At 48.0% G+C, this 19,092-nt stretch overlaps 1 protein-coding gene across 1 annotated transcript; it reads right to left on the reverse strand.

Moving 5' to 3' along the window:
* Nucleotides 1-705: 705 nt before the first annotated feature.
* irf2bp2a (interferon regulatory factor 2 binding protein 2a) lies at nt 706-3,627 on the reverse strand. Its single transcript, XM_076164835.1, has 2 exons — nt 2,113-3,627; nt 706-1,824 (listed from the first exon to the last, which is right to left on the reverse strand). Exons 1-2 carry the CDS (start codon nt 2,939-2,941, stop codon nt 1,106-1,108), a joined length of 1,548 nt encoding a protein of 515 aa, XP_076020950.1. The 5' UTR covers nt 2,942-3,627; the 3' UTR covers nt 706-1,105.
* Nucleotides 3,628-19,092: the final 15,465 nt, after the last annotated feature.

Genomic DNA, 19,092 nt, shown 5'->3' on the forward strand with positions numbered 1-19,092 from the left:
TCAGGCACTAACCAAAACGATTGTTTATCCTGGAAGAACACATGGCATAGTGAGGCATGAGCCGATGCTTTGCTGTTGTTTCAGTACCAGTTTATTTTATTCCCCAGTTAATGAATATGCTTTATGAATGTTATATGGGATCCTTGTGTCTATCTAAAATGAAAATACCCTAAAGACCTCAACACAATCTCCTGATACCTGAGCAGCCTTTGATATCAGACACAATTTGCAGCCCAGCTTGAAAAATCTCTTGTGCCAGTATGAAAAGCTACAAATGTCATTGTGAGTGGATGACTTCAGATAAGTGCAAACGTGTGGTTACGCAATATTGTTCCACTATGGTGTTGTGTTAACAATCATGCATTTTGTCACATTACTGACTCAACAGATTCCAGCTGACTGAACATGACTTGGCATCTATTTCTGTACAATCAGTTACAGTGCCGGGGGTCTATGCACAAACTATGGCACATTTGGCACAATGCGTCTGTTTTTCCAATCATGCTTTTCCACGGTGAAAGGCATTTGTGCAAAAAAGAGCTGCTGACCTGCAGCATTTCATGACTGCATGCAGCTTGGAACAGTAGCCCTCCTCATGTTGTGCAGCGTAAATCAAGTCTTCCTGAGCCGTCACAACAAGCCTCATAATCTGTTCGCACTCCTATGTAACTTAATCACTCAAATGAAGCAAGCTCAGACAATAAGTTCATACAAGATCAGAAATTGTATTTGGCAATTTTTAAACAAGTGCATACAAGTACAGCTAAAAGCATTTCAGGTTTGCCAAGTGCTCGTAGAGTAGCATTAGTCACATTCTACGTTAAACAGGAACTGCCACCAGACCTAGAAGTACATCAAGAATCTTGTTAAACATCAACAAAGAGGAACGTAGTCCATTATAATGAGTACATACCTTTATCTTCAAAAATATAGAAACACAATGTATTGAAAAATCAAAAATTATACAACCATGTTTACGAAGTATACTCTTCCCTTGGGTCCAATATGTACAAGTCCATTAGTTTGTTTGAATGGTATGTAGGTGATATTTATATATTTATACTCATATTTTGCTTCCCCTCCCCCAAAAAACGTTCAAACAAAATCAAGGGTCCCTCTCCTTTTTTACTTTGACATCTCCTGCAAGGATGGTGGCGATTTCTCCTTGCATGAAAGCCCATGGTACGTTTGAACCAACCAGGGGACATTTCTCTCCACTTGGACAGTACACTTCACCCGTGGCACCTTGCTGCTTTATGCTTTCCCTTGAGCATGGGAAGCAGAACTTGTGAGAGGGCACAGACGGGCACTGAACAAAGTGTGTGTCCTCCAAACGCTCGTGGCACAGCGTGCAGCAAAGGGGTATGCTGCCGGGTACCGAGGAGTCCGGAATGCTTTGTGGGTGCACTTGGTCCATGCCTGGCACGTGGGGGGTACCTGCGCCAGACGCATCTCTTTGGGCCAGCCTCCTCTGGTTCATGGAGGACGGCGAAAGGGGACTGCTGCTGTTCCTCCGGGTGGTGGAGTGCACTTGGTTGCCGTCCTTGGGAGAGCTGTTTCCACCTGCATTGTCTGCTGCCAGGATTAGTGCCGCCATGGGGGACTGGCCGTTCTGAGCTGCCTCAGGTGGGGTGGTGCGGGAGTGGGGGGATATGGTGGAGGGGGGTGAGGCGAAGCTCGGTGGGGGAACCGGTGGCATTTTCAGTCCGTCAGTAGGTGGAGGTAACCACTGTTGTCCTTCCCCATTGAGCTTGGCAGCTGTTCCCTCTCCCTCTGGTTCAGGCGATGCTTTTCTCTTCATGCTCCGGGGGTGTTTTCCTCTGTCTGGAGGTGCGAAAGGGTTAAACAAATAGTTGAGTTGCAGAGCTCAGACAAGGAGGAACAATTCCCTGAAAATGACACGCACATTCTTGCTGTTCCCTGCTGCACCACACACCACTTAAGGAATATTATCCACATTTGTCTCCATTTCATATATACTATGAATGAAGCTGAAATACGATCATAATCAGCCCCAAAAATTTGCAAATGCCTCAAAATTACTCAGACTCAAAAATTGTTCAAAATACATTTAATGCCATTCTATATAAGCAGTCTTTTCGCTTTGCTCACCTGATTTAGAAGCCGTGGCGCTGGCCTCGTAGCCCATAACCCTTTGTTGCATGGCCGCATGGTCCTTCTTGAACCTGTTGTCGAATGTGTGCAGAGCCATGAGATCCCTCACCGTTTTGCCCTTGCTCATCCAGTCCTGCTCCGGCCTGTTTTTGTGGCTCTCGGAGATCTCCGGCGTTAGACTGTCCGGTCTGTGCTTGTCCTTCACCTCTCTGTCGTGCTCGGTGCTGGATACCGAGGCGGGTCTCTTACCCATGTCCGCGGGACTACCGCCTGCCAGTGCCGAGGGAAGCCCCATCTGCCCCTGTCTGCCGTTGACGGCGTGCACCGGAGGCATGTTCCCGTTAACCAAAGGCACTAGATTCGGAGGGTTATTCCTGCGAGGGTTCGGGCTCTGGCGGTTCAGCTCCGGTGGCTCGTCTGGCTTAGGAAATCCATTGGGGACGGGAATGCCGTTTGCCTGCCTGCCAGACTGATACTCTGGACCCAGTCTGGGCGGGCGGTCGGAGGAAAGCGGGTAGCGGTCCAGCGGCTGGGGCGGCCGGGACCCGGGGTCTCCTGCTGCCGCGTGGTTGATCGCCTGGATCTCTTTCCCGGAGAGCTGCGACTTCCCGGGGCCGGGAGACCTGCCCTCCTGAAACCCGTGAGCCCTCTTGAGCTGCCGGGCAGTATCGATGACAAACTCAATACGGTCTGCTCCTTCATAGTTGACACATCCCCTGCAGACGGGCTCGGTAAAATCCCAGATCATGGCCCACGGCATGCGGGGCAAGTCGCATAAATAACACGACTGCCTCCTGGAAGAAGCAGCGACCGCCGCGGACGACATTGCGCTGTTGGACCCCCCGAAAAGAAACCCAAAATATATCTTCTCCTGGGTTCGTCCCGAGTCTCTAAAACGAAAAAAGTGGAAGTTCCTTTTGTTGAAAATAGAAAACGCTCCTCTTCCGACTTGAACAGCAACAACGGTGGAGTTTTACAGGGAGAAGTTCATGTCGGTGTGTACTTTACTACGGCGCTCCTCTATCTATCTCCACTGACTCTCTACTACTGGCTCAATGTGGAGCAGTGACGTCACCACGGAGCTCTAAACGCCTGCTTCCACTTCAGTTTCTATTGACTTGATTTCTTCGACAGACCCCCCCGGTTTACCGCAGCCTCTGTCACTCACTGCGTTTTCTATTTTAATTTAATCAGTTGTACCGCCGCCAAAACTGCACCCATTTCACCCCGTCCACCGTCCACCGCGGCCGCCTCCGACCGAAGGAATAACCAAACAGCTCTTATTAGTAAAGCTGCACGCGCACACACAAAAACGCCACTCGGTCCGCCGATACGACACCGAAAATGAGGGGGGAGGAGGGAGGGGGGGTAGCCGTAGGTTAGCACAGGGCTGTCAGGTAAAAGGACACGTACTCCATTTTGATTCAACGCTCCTTTGCCTGACAGAATTTAACGCGTTTCACCAATTCGTCTCCACGTTGCTTGTTGTTGTTTTTTGTCAATGCACAATGAGCTGCTTCTACTACTGCTGTGCAATGAATGAGGTGGGTCGAGCCATGGCTACGAAAACAACCAGCCTACTGTAAAAAAAAAAAAAAGAAAGAAAAGAAACAACAACCTTATGGCGTATTTAGAAATTCAGCGCGTGTTTTGAGGTAAAATCTCGGAAATAACACGCAGCTTCCTTTTGTGAATGCCAACTGACAAAATAGAGATTAGTCGCTTTAATTTGAATATACAGCTTTTAGCGAATACTTAGGTGGATGTCGGAATTTCGGATGCGTCTATTTGCTGGAAACAAATCCGCTTTTGGTCATTTTCATTCTGTGTCGACGTGTTTGTCACGTGATTCTGTTTTTTTTATTGTATTTTTAAAGCCCAGCGTTAATATGCGAAAGAAAATCAAGAAGTGGCGCATCTGTTAGTCAGTAAGCAGGAAGCTCTGTCATGAGGTGGGGATTTCCAGCCAGTGTGTTGTAAACTTGAATGGATCGGGGTTACAGCGTGAATATACAGTAGCTCTGCCCACATTTTGATTCTGGTTGCACCGGCGAATCAGTCATCCAAAGCTGCCATCACGAAATGAAATGAGCCTGGAATGAATCAGCCTTTCACTCACTTCTGTATTAAGTTGGCTCCAACAACATAGAAGATTAAACCAATATGCTCGCTTGATAGCTGTTAGATTAATAGCTACACTACAATACTGTATGTCTGATTTAATGCAAAAAAAAAAAGAGAGAGAGAGAAGAAGATTAAATTAGAAGTATGTCATATAGTACACACGCTGCCAAAACCCACCCCCGAGCAAAAGTGTAGGTTTGATGCACGTCTGAATAGGAGGAGTGTCCCAGTAGTTCAGATTCCACCCTCTTATCTGGGTTCATTCCAACTCATTGCAGCTTAGCCTCAGGGTTTGGGTGAGGCAATGCGTCTGAAACCTGCAGACACAAAGCAGGATATGTTTGTGCAAGTCCATGTGACGTTGGAAAGAGGAAGCAAGATGTTTAGTCACGTACCCTCATCCGCCTCACTCAGCTACGGGACATCAGGCCATTTGGCTCCCCTCCCCGCGGCCGTGATCACGCACTGTTGCATGAAATGCTTCAAAGGGCTTCTGTGTGTGTGTGGAGCATAGGATAGTGACTCACATGCCTAAACTATTGTCACCGTGCATAGTTGTTGGTGCAATTGCCGCGTTGTTGTCATTGTAAAGCTGACTGCATAGGGAATCGGCATGAACAATATTACGTTGTGACTGTATCTAGACCAATCATTTACAGATGTCACAAGGCTTTAGACTCGTTTGTAACCGCTGTCTAACAACGTGTCTCTCTATCAGGGGGCTTTGCCGGGTGAACAACACAAGGAAGTGTTGTGAAGACTTAATGACACAGTTAGGAAATGACCGTTGTCAAGGGAAAAATAAACAAGTTCTCGTCTTAAGATTGGTGGGAAACGGTTACCTAACGATACACTATTACGCAAGACGGAGGCATGCTGAGATTCAATTAAATCCCAAATGACCTGATTCTATAATGGGAAGATCCACTGATTATTTATTTATTTTTAAAGCCTTTGCCGCAGTGGCTGAAGACACAAAGCGCTTTAATGATGCAGAGTTTTACGCTGAACAGAGGCGAAAAACACAGGCGCGCGCAGATGGCGTCAATCACAACGTGTACCATGCGCCGCCGTATAGTAGAATCACCACAACACCAACCGACCCACAGTGATCTGATTTGAGTTGAGCCACTAAACCAGGTGGAATTGATGTGTAATGCATTTGAACTTTTTTTTCAATACAATATGTAAAGTGAGACAGGAAGCAGCTAAATAAAGAGCAGGCGGTAGGTGACAGTCAGGGGAATACCCAGCATGTGACAGCATTACGGGCTTGATAAAGCTGATGTTATTTTTTGCTCTGTTGCTTTCGGAGCCCGTTCAATTTTATATTGGCCATCTTTTATTCATGGAAGTGAATCATTACAAATTCTCTCTGAAGTTTTTCCCCTCCTAAGCGCCGCACCGCTACTGTCTCTCTCTCTGTCTCTCTCTCTCTCTCTCCCCCGCTCTCTCTCTCTCTCTCTCTCTCTCTTTTCCTGTTTCCCCCTCTACCCAGAGAACAACATTTCTGTTATATAACCTTTGTAGCGCCGCTGCCGAGTTGAGATCCAAACCAAACTGCTACATGTTGCGCAAGCGTCAACGGAGGTTACAAGAGGACGGAGTGATCATATTATATTATCATATATCATATGACCAATGTTGAGCAGGTTTTTTTTTTAAGTCGCCCACCTTGCAGGTTAATAGCCAGGCACAGCGGCGCCGCTTGGAAAATGTCAGGAGTGTAACAGTGAGGACTAATGTGCGCGCCTTAAAGGGTTCCTGTGTTTCTGACAGGGAGTAAGTAACCATGGAGATTATCACACACACCCCTCCCCCCTCAGTGACGATATATATCCTGTTTACAGTGTTATTTTTAGCCAGCGATTGGTATGGTGGCGAGGATTAGAGAGCAGACAGAATTTATGGAGGTCTCGCAGAAAACGTCAAAACATCCCCCCCCTGAAATAGCTGTCACTTTCTATTTCTTAAGGTAGCACTCATTTTTATTGTGTTTTGCTGTTTCTTCCGCCGCTTCCATAGGCTGTATGCACGGTTAGACCAGGGGAGGCGGGTTGTCTCGCCTTTGCATCCGAGTTCAGCCCAAAATAACCGAGCTCTTCCCATTTAAAGCCGTCTGTTTTGATATAGGTATAAAATGGTGGAATTCAAATAAAATGGAGGGTCCGTGGCGAAAGGCAAAAATGTGCTGGGCGGCTGGAATCTGGGGGCTGGAGGCTGCAGAGGTGATGTCATTGGGCCAGAGCAAGAGGCGAGTGAAAAACAAGTCTCTCTCTTTATTCTGATCCTCTTTGCAGTCCCGGCGGGTGGGGGGGGGGGCGGGGGGAGGGAGGGGAGGGGGGCCTGGCAGACGGCCAAGGCAAGGGCTGCTGGGAAATGGCAAAGGATGCCAAGCAGGCCCCACCGCCAACATTAGAAGCTCACATCTTTGTTCTCAGAAACCTGGTGTGCTGCCAAAGGCCTCATTTCGGCTCCATGGCATGATTACACTGGATGTAGGCCAACTACTGAGAGCCTGCTCGCTTTTCCCTCCCTCCCCTCCCGCCGTCTCTCTCCCTCTCTCCCTCAGTCTCTCTCTCTCTCTCCCTCGCTCTCCCTTTATACTCCCTCCCTAGGCTCACTCTCTTTTTCCACTGCCTTCAAAAGCTTTCTGCCAAACATGCAGCAGTTGCCATGGCTGCAGAGAATGGAACATTACAAAAAAAAAAAGAAAAGAGAAAAAGAAGTGAGTAATGAGTCAGGCTTGGGCCCAGATGTGCCACATGTGTATCCATTTAGAAAAAAAACAAGATGGTAACATATCCCCTTAATCTGCCATGCTTGTCAGGGACAGACTCGGTAAATAACAGAGGGCTGAAAGGGGGAAATGGAGAGAGAGAGAGAGAGAGAGAGAGAGAGAGAGAGAGAAAAATCCCCAGCAGAAAAATGTAAATGAAGTGCATTGTTTTCACATCCATTTTTGTACATAAGTTGGTTTCAGTGGCTCGGCATGCAGATTTAATTTTGGCGGCAGGGAACAGAAAGACTTGAACTTTGCCTCTGTAACGCTACGCTCAAGCAAGCTCACATGCACTGTGAACTGACGACATCATTTCCTGTCCGTCGGAAACCCCCGCACATCCAACCTCCTCCGCTCAGCCAGGCGTCGTCGTAAACAACCCTATGCACACACACACACACACACCCACACACACACACATAGCGCGGGTCGCAGCAATAACGCGAGACGTGACACGAGGGAAGGAACCAAAGATTAGAAGAAAACACACTGAACCAGAAAAACAATTACGTCCTTTAACGGTTGAGCTACATACTTGTAGACTGAGCACTTTCAAATATTGCCTTATTTACCGCCCTTATAAGGCAGGGTCACATTGTTCACAGTTGTCGTCCGCAGCCAATCTCCACGCCGCAGTAGTTTCGGTGCGTCTGGTTTGTTTGGGCTCACAGACCTCGACTGGTCCTTGTGCAAACGCTCGAGGGACTTCAGACATTCTGCTTCATCGCAAGCGCCACTGTGGCACACAGCACCGAACGTGGGAGTACGTGTTAGATCGGAGATTGATATTTGTGCCATTAACATTTACTCAGTATCGTAATTCACAAAGGGTAACATATTTGGGCTTTGTCGAAGCAAAAAGAACGAGAGGTATTTTACTTATTATGTAAACTCCCGGGCCAAAATAGAACCTCCCCAACGCTGGGTTTATTTATTACCAGAACTCGTATCTATTTTTGAGCTGCGCGGCTACAAAATGGACTCTGACATCCCTGGCAGAACATTAACACAGCACACAGGCACGGTTTGCCGATGCGGAATATCAGACTTTGACATCATCTTTGGATCGCTGCTACTGATAGATAGGATAGCAAAGTAATTAGGATTTTTACTTGACGACAGCCGGATCTTTGCATAAATTCATTCTGTCAACAGAACTGTTGCAAGTGAATAGTAAATAATACATAGAAATACATATGAACATGCATAATAAACTCCTTTATGTATGAGGCATTTTGGGGTTTGAAGAACATCAAAGCTATACAGTTTCTAGTCATGTTTGTCTGGAAAGCACGAGGATATAAAGAGAAAGTCTAATAATATGATTTTTGGTATTTCAAGGAGGAGGTTTTATGCAAGATGGTGAGATGAAAACCAGAATAAACTGGCTTGATTGGAAAATATAGTTTTGTTCAGAGATAAGCACAGAGCCTGTTCGCATCAGGAAACATTGCTTTTGGGAAAAAAAGGTCATCACCAAGAATTTGACAGTGATTCGTACAAATACAGATTGTGTGGTTAAATTCAGCACAGAAGTTGGAAAATGTGATTGCATTAACCGCCATTACAGCTCTCGTGCAATTTAGCTCGTAGCCCGTTTGCCAGGAAACAGGCCCGTTTTTGGTCATCGCCATAAATCAGCTGAGCCTCCTACCGCAGATTCCACACATGCTGTCTTTGATTGTCTGGTTTATGGAGGATGTGCCGTCGCACACGGCGAGCATCCGTGCCAAAGATGTCCTTCTTCCTCTTTCCCATAAAAGTGCAAGTTGTCACAACGGTGTGGCATTCATTATCCGCCTGCGGTTTTCTCCAGACTGGTCCCAGAACAGCTGCACAGTATTTTGCGTTGTCACATCCAGTGTCTCGCCACTGTGAATGATGGGCCGGGTGGGAGACAGCTTTGCTCTGTGATAAAGCCCCCCTAACCGCGCCATCTGGGCACAGGTTCCCTCGCCACGCTCGTCCACATTTGGGACACTTTCAGGAAGCTATTCCCTTGTGAAGAACTGAAACAGGAAATAGTACTGGAATAGCCGGCGGCAATACACACAAGTATACAGATTAATGCACAAAGTCAACTTTGTTATTGTTATTGTTTTAACTGTGTGTGTGACAACTAGGCAACTATCATTGAACTGAAAGTGAATGTGGGCTTTGTTAAGGAATTTAAGATCAAATTACAACACATTGTGAACTTTATCCATGACAAACTAGTTTCACAACATTGACAGTGAAAGATGATGTTGTCACGCACGCAGTCATGGCAGCGTCATTATCCCTAAAAGGCAAACAAGAGCGGATGGTTTAGTCATAGTCGCCACAGCTTGTGTAGCACGGTTGAAGAGTGCCACAGTAAATACTGTGGGAAGCACCGTCGAGTAAAGAGGAGAGTCTTAACACAACAGCAGCAAAGGTCCCATGGGACACACAAGAGCTACGCGGGACGCAGCAGAGCACTGTGGGAAAGTTCAGCGCCCTTGAAGGAGCCTGATAAGCCCAAGGTGATATGACACTGCATATTTGTATTGTGCAAATTTGTAACGACTACAAGCACGCTGCTGATAGAGACGTCTTGCACCATGTGTTTGCAGAAACTTGCCTGGCCAAAGGGCACGCCGCTCTGGGCGTGGTGCCGAAACCTTATCAGTGTGATTGGAGCATTTCAGTTTGTGTGACGGCAACGCAGGTCAGGGCGCCTGCGTATCGCTCACCGATGGCACAAATAGTAGATATACAGGTTTGGCGAGGGAGCGCGTGTGAGCGGTTTAACGAGAAAGGAGGGAGTTTGCCTCCCCTGCTAAGTGATGGGATTCACTTTGTTGACCAAGCGTACAGATGCGTAACCTGACCTTGTTGCATGCAAATCATTGAAAGCTCGTTCAACAACAGATAGATAAAAGTTCACCCTACACGGCGTTGCCACACAATAGAAGGGAGGAGTCAGACGGCCTTGAGGAGGAAACGGTTTCACACACTGCGAGTCAGGCTACACCCAGGGTTGTCTTGAAGGGCAGCGCGCACACACACACAAACACACGCACACACACCTTTCACACAAGGCAGGCATTCATTTTTTACAACAACTTTGCTCATAAAGGAGCGCCGGCTGCTAAACTGTGTCACTCGCCGTCGTCGTCATACAATCTGATCAGAAATGCAGTTGCCTAACAACGAGGTGAGCAAAGTCCACCTCCCATGTAATTGCAAAACTCTGCTCAGCTCTCACATGATCCTCATCGAGTTAACCATTCACAGCGAGGAGGAAGAGGAGAGCCTTGATGTGGGTAAACAGGGTGCCGTGTTTGCCGTTTGAACTGGTGTCAGCTAAACCCGGCGGTTCGGCCGGCCCAACCTACTCGTTCATCAACGCACACAACATGAAGGAACACGAAACCTGTCACGCCAAAGCGAAACTCCTTCCTCCTGTCACCAAACAATGCACGGGGGCAATCGGAGCAGAGCAGTTCCCATTATGAAACGGCTCTTGTCACAAGACAAGCGCCTCGCAGGAATGCTGTTGTGACACATTCGCGTCCGTTGACATAAGGGTTAAACATTGAACTGCTCACACACACACACACACACACACACACACACACACACACACACACACACACACACACACTTTGGTTGCCAAAAGGGCGGGAGCTTTTAACTTGCGCCAGTCACCAGTTTCTATTTATTGTTCCGCTTTAAGCAGGTTCCCAACAGTCATCAGGTCTGTCAAAGGAAAGTCCGCCGCTAAGTGCAGCCAGGTGCGACGCGGTGTAATGATTCACGTGGCTGACACGACACTGCACAGTGCACAGGCAGGAGGAGGTAGCTTTGCATATTTGGAGCTTTCAGAGGTATATAGGTCGTCGGGGGCATGTGTGTGTGTGTGTGTGTGTGTGTGTGTGTGTGTGTGTGTGTGTGGATGTCATGTGGTGCTGATCTGTGGCATGGTGTTGGTGGAGAGAGTTCAGGAGGAGTTCAGAACAGATTCATTATTCACAGACTTTTGTGCACTAAATGATGGCACTAGGGGAATTTGTGCAAACACGTTGCTCAATTATTGCCTTTCGCAAATGTGTAGTAAGAAAACACGAGACGAGGCCCATCTCCCTGCTCGTAGTGGGACAGATTTCAAACCACATTTTGTCAGATTGACGCGTTGCCTATGTGTGATAAAGACAGGAAACATACCAGGGTGTGTGTGTGTGTGTCTTTACAGTAGGGGTGTATTTGTTTTAATGTGCATTGGCAAGGATTTTGAATAAAGATTAAAAAAAATTCCGTCTCAACAAGCAAAGGAAGGAAAGCTGAGCCACCTGGAAATCTCATGACTTCCTGAATCTAATTCCAAACAGAGAGCTATTAGACTGTCTGACTGGGAGCTTTCATCGGAGGGGTGTAAACACTGAATGTCAGGCATGTTTGCAAGAGCCAATGTGGAATCAGGCATTAGCGCCCGTGTAATGCATGGAGTGAACTCAAATGCCCCCGCAAAGCCCTGATTGTATTTTCTCCCCCGACTAACTTGATTTGGAGCGTGCTGTGAAAGGCAGCTGGCATGGGTCAGGCTCTCGAACAAGGCCGCCTGCCCGCCGCTCACTGTACCGGGTCTATTCTCGTCGTGGCGTCCATTCTAGCCCCAGCACTTTTCCCAGAACCATATAATAACAAGTCATTCTTCCCAGAGTAGCCGCGGCTTGCAGTTTTGATAACCTGCAATTGTAATCTACAATGCTCGCAAAGCCAACAAGGCGAGTGGAAAACAGTGCAAAGGTATGACACCACCGAGGGAGAATCCAGAACAAATCCCCTCTCATGTCACAACATGCTGTGTAGGCGACCCGTGACCTCATGCAAAAGTGTGCGCGCCAGCCTCAAGCCGCTTTGTGATTTTCAAAACCTGCAAATCAGCACATTCCAACCCTCAACGGCAGAGTGTACAGGTCCTGCTGCTCTTTCCAGAAACATAACAAGCAAGGATGGTGGCGTGCACACACACACACACACACACACACACACACACACACACACACACACACACACACACACACACACACACACACACACACACACACACACACACACACACACACATTTCAGGACATAAACCGCATAAGCAAATGTAGCCAAGCATATTTTCAGACACGAAAAAGGGGTTGAGACGTGTATAAATCAGTTGTGTGACAGCTCAGCGAGTCTGCTTACTCAGCAGCACCATGCCGCGCTCAGCTCGTCTCGTCTCTGTTTTTAAAAACAGACCACAGAGCAGTAAATAGCTACAAGGAGGATCACAGCCTTCACAGCTGATTGGCCCGGGCGCTCTCACTCCGACATAAACAGGAAGCCGGGCCGTCGCAGGTCGACGAGAGGAATCGGACAAAGACAGAGGGGACGAGACTGGGCAGAGAGACGTGTTGGGAAAGACAAAGACAGAGAATGTGTAAAAAAAAAAAAAAAAAGCAGCCCTAGGGCTTTGGGAAAGAAGGTCTCAGTGTTTGTAACATGTGACTGGTGCAGGAATGCAGCCTGTGATTCAGCCCTCTGCACCATCAGCAGCCAGTGAGCAACAATGACAATGAGTAAAGTATTGTGTTTATATTAATTCAGTGGGATGAGAAAGCAGAACATTGTGCCAATTGACAGCTGCAATCACAACACTAGAGCGCTGATCATCATCTGTATCCACCAGTTTGCGGAATGTGATCTCAATGTTTAAAACGTCGTTCAGATATAACCAGGACTTTTTTTTTTGTTACATCTTTGGTGAACAGCACTGAGATATTATTAGACTATGAGCTCAGACGGCGAAGTGTCTGTGTTCTTCACCTTTTCAGCTGAAAACGTGTTAATTATAAGCGGTGTTTGCACCTCTAATTGTACACTTCTGTTCCAATGGCACAAATATGTGAGAGTTAACTTATTAAAAATTCACGGCCGCTTTTGTTTTCATTGGTTTGCACAACTTTCCTCCTGGCGTGTTGCTATTACGTAAGTGAAACATGAGGTGACGGAATTGATTTCACTTCCCTTTTTTTATTCACGCCTTGGTTAAATACGTTAGAAGTTCCTCTTTTGTTGTTTCAAGCCGAGAAGTGGAGGTTGTAACAGTCAAAACACAAGACGGAACATCATTTTTGTTAACGGACATTAAGCGGCGGTATTCAACTTCTGACCAATAAGGGGCAGAAAAACTCTCACTGTTCACACGGCACCTTGTGTTTTGTAATGATTAAGGAGGATTCATCTTTTTGTGAGTCTGCCGTGTAACATTTACACAAAAATCCCACCACAAACGACCTTCTCCATTTGGGAAAGGTCATCTGATGATATTAGTCCAGTACAAATGTAATATGAATTTAATAATCTGGGTGAATTATTTCACATTTCTTATGCATTTGCAGCTTGATGATCTTTCAGATTTGATCAACAAATCAAATATCAACTCGCATTTGATTCACTTTTAATATAAGAAAATTGCTAAAACTGTATATTTTCAGTACTCAGAATACAGTACATGTTTTGCATCAATCATCATGTATAAAGGAAGGTTGCCAGGTGAGGAGATGAATGTAGCTATGTCACTTGTGATTTCACTCTTAATAAAGCGTTTGCGTGACGTGCAACAAAAATCGATTCCCTTCCTCCGTCACAGCAAAGCGCCAACATGCACGTAAACACACACACCGTGTGTTCTCTCCCCCGGTGGTTCGTGTTTTTCCCAACCAGTGTTACTGTCGCAGAGTGAGTCACCGAGGTGTCGCACCTTCCTCTGAAGGCGGCGCGGCCTCTGACAGGGAAATACTGAGCGACATATCGGGCTCTGCTAACCCCCCCGCCCCGCTCCCGCCCCTCCCACCACCGTCAACCTACTGTCTCCACGTCTGGCTGTGAAGGTCAGATGAGAGAATCCTCCATCGCCTCCCACCGACTGGTTCAAACAGGCCCCGGGGGGTGGGGGTGGCGGTGGGTGGGATGTGGGGTGGGGCCGAGGAGGAATGTTGTGTGATGGCAAAAACAGTGGGCTCCCCCCATCTGCTGATGTAGTGTGCCCCCCCACACACACACACACACACTACCACCCCCCACCCTCGGGCCCTTTTCCATCCAGTCTAGTGAGCAGCTAGATCAATTTACTGAGGAATGAACACAGAGTCAGCACGCATGCTGGACGTTTCAAGCGCGGTTTTGCAGGACGCCGCACACGGGGTCGGGGATTCACTCACGCAGGCGACGGGGAAACAGCCAGACAAAGGTCGGATCAGATGGGACGACGTGTTATTCAGGGGGGGAGTCTCCAGTTTCAAGCTACAATCCCACATTCTGACCTGCACGCAACATTAAAAACCTGGTGTGCTGCTTCACCGTCTCCACACACACACATTCCTCCCTGTGCTGACTCATTGCTGTGAAATATAAAGGCTGTGGTGCTTTAATTTGTCACCGGGGTGGATGGCGATGACAGCCGATGGTGTTTTTGGATGGATGGCCCTGACTGACAGTTTCATTGTTGGGGAGGGCGCTATTTTATCACTGCAATTTCACTAAAATGCCAGAACAAGAACCATCATTTCTACGGAGCGCTATCATCCGTCTGCAGCCTAAGGGGTTGTTTTTTTTCCGCTCCCTGTATGTCACACACATGCGCATTCACTCCCACACACAGACACACACAGACACGTATGCATGGGCCACGTGTGTTTGCTTCCGTATGAATTATTGAGGAGGCCTCCCCGTGCGTAGTGGAGCAGTCGCTGACTCGGCACCCGGGGAGGCGCCGGTAACTACGATGACAAAATGGTGTAGTGTGAAAAGTGACATTTCAGGCACATTGACGCTAAGGCATATTGTCAGCCTACTTAATGGCCTGTGTGACAATGCATGCAAGGAGGCTAGGAGATGAGGAAACATACACACACACACACACACACACACACACATCACACGCGTGCTCGCACACAAATGTCTCGAGTAAAAGTTCTCAAATGCAAACGTGTGTCTTCAAGCAATCTCATAAATGTTAATTTCTCCCCCAGAATGCAAATGAAGGCGTGATTCTGTTCTATCCGCTCGCTCTTACGTTATATGAATAATTGAAACATATTGCGGGGGGAGCGAGGGGGCGAGGGAGGGTAATGTGTTCTTTTATTTGCAGAGTCACGCCTGTGCTTTCTGATATGGTAATGACTCTCCCCTTGAGTAATTGAGCGACGCTTCAGAAAATCAAGCCGCGGCCTTTTTTTAATGGCGCTTTGTCTCGAAAGGCCCCGATCGGAAAAAGTAGTAGCCCCGAGATGAGGATGAGGCTGAGGATGAGGATGAGACGTTCGCCCGGATATCATCTGCAAACGACCACACTCAATAGGGACACACACACACATAAACACCCCTCCGTCACGCTGCGTCGAAGAGAAAGAGATCGATCCGTATTTCTCGACACGTGGAATTGCATCGTACAGGATGTCCTTCGCAGTCATGTCCTTTGTCTCCCTCTCTCCATTCCTCCCCTCCCACCCTCAACCTCAACCCTTACACATACTCCAACACACCCCCCCCCCCCCCCCCCCCCCCCCCCCCCCCCCACACACACACACACACACACACACATCTCCCCTTCCTGCCTAAGCGTTTCTAAATCAGGAACATCTGACACGCTGGTCGGCTCCTCGTGTGCCTCTCTGTAACTCTCCATGACCTCACTGCACCCGTGTTTGGCTCCCTGCATTTAAATATCATTGTTACATGCGTGCACGCTAATGTACTAATAAATTTAAGAGCAGGGGGGGGGGGGGGGGGGCAACATTAAACACACCAACCCCGGGACCACGTGTCAACATTGCACACACACACACACTCACTCACACACACACACACACACACACACACACACACAAATGCTTTTCTGCAACAAAAGACAGCTGCAGTTCAAAGCCTAGCAACAGCTGTGTTCCATTGTCTAACTGGGAGCCGGCTGACATTTGAAGCCTTTAAATGCTTCTATTCTTTCTCTCGCCTTATTTGCTCCATCCCTCCTTCCCTCTTTGTCCTCCCCCCCACCCCACCCCACCCCACCCCCACCAAACACTTTTCATTCCTGTAATGTTTTGGGTTTCACCGAGGTCTGCCTAGATACCGCAGTGTCTCGAATTCACACACAGCAACCGGGGCGAGCGCAGAATATGGTCCTTATTTGCCTCCCACAGAAGGCAGACACTCAATCCAGCCTCTTCACTGTCAAAAAGGCGGTGGAGATATACTTGGCAAGCTGTGTTTTGCGTCCCCCCCTCTAGTGTGTGTATGTATGTATCTTTCAAGCTCTTCATTTCCCAGAAAGGAGCACAGGATTTATGAGTGCATGAGCCGCCGCGGGCGACATCTCCAGAGAAGGATGAGTGTTTCCTGCAAACAGTCGGGGGAGAGGGGAGGGAGGCGCTGCTGTGCGTGGGTGGACAGCTCCCATAGAAACACTATCCAGCAACACTTGAGTTGCCGCTGACGGACGTCATCGAGAGGAGGTGTGTGTCTGTGTATGTGTGTGTGTGTGTGTCGGTGTGAGCACAGGGGCGGGCGGCACATTCTGAGAAATAGCCCACGAGGCCTGTGGACCTTTTGATTGACAGTTACCTCTGCTGATTAGCGCCCCTCAGGGACAAACTTGACGACAGCTGCTTCTTCAGCGTCGCCCCTGCAGTAACACGGTTTCTAACTTCAGGTTCACTTAATACACACAAACCTGAGGTGTCATTTTTTAGAGGCGGATCTAATCGCTTGTTCCCTTTGTTTTCAGGAACATTTCGGGGAAATGATCCAGATATCTGAGACCAGGGCTGCACATTGCTTCAGACTGCTGAACCGACACTTATTTGTAAAGTCAAAGAGCCTCTGCGCCGCTCTCACTGTATCCAGCACCATCAGGCGCGGACGTGAGGAGCGCGGTGACTTCACGGGGTGTGTTGTGTAAGAGCGCGGGTTGAGGCTGGGAAACTGAGCCGTGTGAGACAACCGAAAGTGCTGATGCGCTGAAAAGAGAGCCAAGCGCAGCGGAGGCGTGCAGATATGAACCCCGGCATAAGTCAGAAGTCAGAGCCAGAGAGAGAGAGAAAGAGAGAGAGGAGAACGGGGTCCCGAGTCATCGAGGCAGCGGGACAGCGTGTGGTACGGGACAGGGGGGGGGGGGGGGGGGGTGGGACGGAGAGAGAGAGGGGGGTTAGGGTTAGAAGGAGATCTATTCCAGTAGAGAGATAAAGGTCACAGTGTAAGCTGATAAAGGCAGGAGGCAGAGCTCGGGGCTGCTTCCAGGCCAACGAGTCAGCTGACGCCTGCAGCTGTGTTTGGAACATCAATATGAGCCTTGTTCAGCCTTCCACCCTCCACCCTGTCTCCACCTCCCTCCCTCTCTCCCTCTCTCCCTCTCTCTCTCCCTCTCTCTCTCCTGCTCACTCGGCATCCCCTTGCATTGCAAACCCCCCCCCCCCCCTCTCTCTTCCCTTCACACTGTTTTCCTTTTTTTTTTCCAAGCTCTGATTTATGAAACTAGGGCATGTGCCCATAACTGCTGCATCAAGGCACATGGCTGAGCCTCCAGAGGCACTAAGGCTCTGTTTACATCAGCCCAGACAACTGCACCGCATTGCACAATCGCCACAGGCAACCTGGGTTATATAAAGCACACGACCACATTTGCTCCATTGTTTTTGTTTTTCCTGGTCTCCACCTGTTATTCATAAACTGCACAAATGTGGATCCACAAAAACCTTATGATCTTTGAGAGGATGTCCATAAATGCAGCCATTAGTCACGAACTGTGTCGAACGGCACATTTCCTGCAAAAGTTTTCTGGGAAGCACACTTGGATTGAATAGCTAGTGAATGATTCCAGAATCTTCTGTTTGTGCAGTTTGTTGTTTTGGACTCTTTCGTTCGTTCAGTCTTGTGCTGGATTGTTTTTGTGGTATATTGTTGAAATGTACTGGAGCATGAGAGTATTATAACAAAGAGAGACAAACGCTGTGATTTCAACAATGAGTCTGAGTCTGTGAGCACGCTTGTTTATCTGAGAATGACAATTAGTCCAAAATGGAGTGCCAAGAAATCCACATCAGTTTCCATGACAACAAATCAGACTGCTCAGCCTGAAGAATGCCTTCTTAATGAGAGCGAACAAAAGAGTTTCAGCCAGAAGACCAAAACATATGAAGAGTTCATTTGGGTAAAAGAGATAAGCTTTGTGTTTATAAAACGTTATTGTCCAGATAATGTCAATCAAACTATTAGTTGTTCTTTGTCTATTACTTTAGAATTAATTTTGATAATTTGTATAATCATGTTTGAGCATCGGGAGAGTACACACACACACACACACGCACACACACACACTATGCCAACCTGAGCTTGATGTGCAGGGAGGAGGTCATGATGATTCATGTGTCTGAATGAGCGGAACGTACTCGTACATAGATTGTAAAAACATATTGTCATCCTTTCTCCTTCATCGTTTGACACACAGATGGGTGTTTGTGGGTGTAACCTGTCTTTGACTGAGTCCAAATGGGCGAATGAAAAACACCACCAGCTGCTGTTATCACAACCCATTAACTCATATAACTTCACGGATCGCACAAACACATTTCCACCATTAAAGCCGGCGAAAACCGAGCTCGGAACGCCGTGGGGGGTTGGGAGGGAGTTCAGCTTCACCTTCGCTGTCCAAATGCTAAACTGCTGCTGACTCAACAACAGGCCGTTTGCTGCAATTCCACGCCTGGACTTCCTGGTCTACAAGGACAAGCAATCATTTACAGCTGAGGGCTCGAGGCCTGGAATGTTTCCGATATTTCCCTGCCTGCCTGCTCGTGAGTCATTCCAGGGCTGCGTGCCCTCTCTGTACTCATGTTAGAGCCGGGGTCACTGCAGCCACAGAGTGCTGCGCTCATTACTCCAATTTTCTCCCCACGAGTGCGACTTATCGGAGTTAGAATGTCACGCGATTTGTCTGTAACCACGCCGTTTGCTATTACTCATGTTGCTGGCGTGCCTTATTTTCTCTGCCTCCTGGAGACTGGGAATTCTTTGTGATG

Source organism: Genypterus blacodes, unplaced genomic scaffold (genome assembly GCF_046128005.1).
Source record: "Genypterus blacodes isolate CSIRO-AG114 ecotype Tasmania unplaced genomic scaffold, CSIRO-AGI_Gbla_v1 ptg000012l_1, whole genome shotgun sequence".
Classification (NCBI taxonomy): Eukaryota; Metazoa; Chordata; class Actinopteri; order Ophidiiformes; family Ophidiidae; genus Genypterus; species Genypterus blacodes.

What these genes read in the sequence shown, in the direction of transcription:
- irf2bp2a (XM_076164835.1), bottom strand. Translation starts at nt 2,941, where the DNA reads ATGTCGTCCGCGGCGGTCGCTGCTTCTTCCAGGAGGCAGTCGTGTTAT. An exon ending in CGCCACGGCTTCTAAATCAG is followed by an intron (nt 1,825 to 2,112) that starts GTGAGCAAAGCG and finishes TCGCACCTCCAG; the next exon opens with ACAGAGGAAAACACCCCCGG.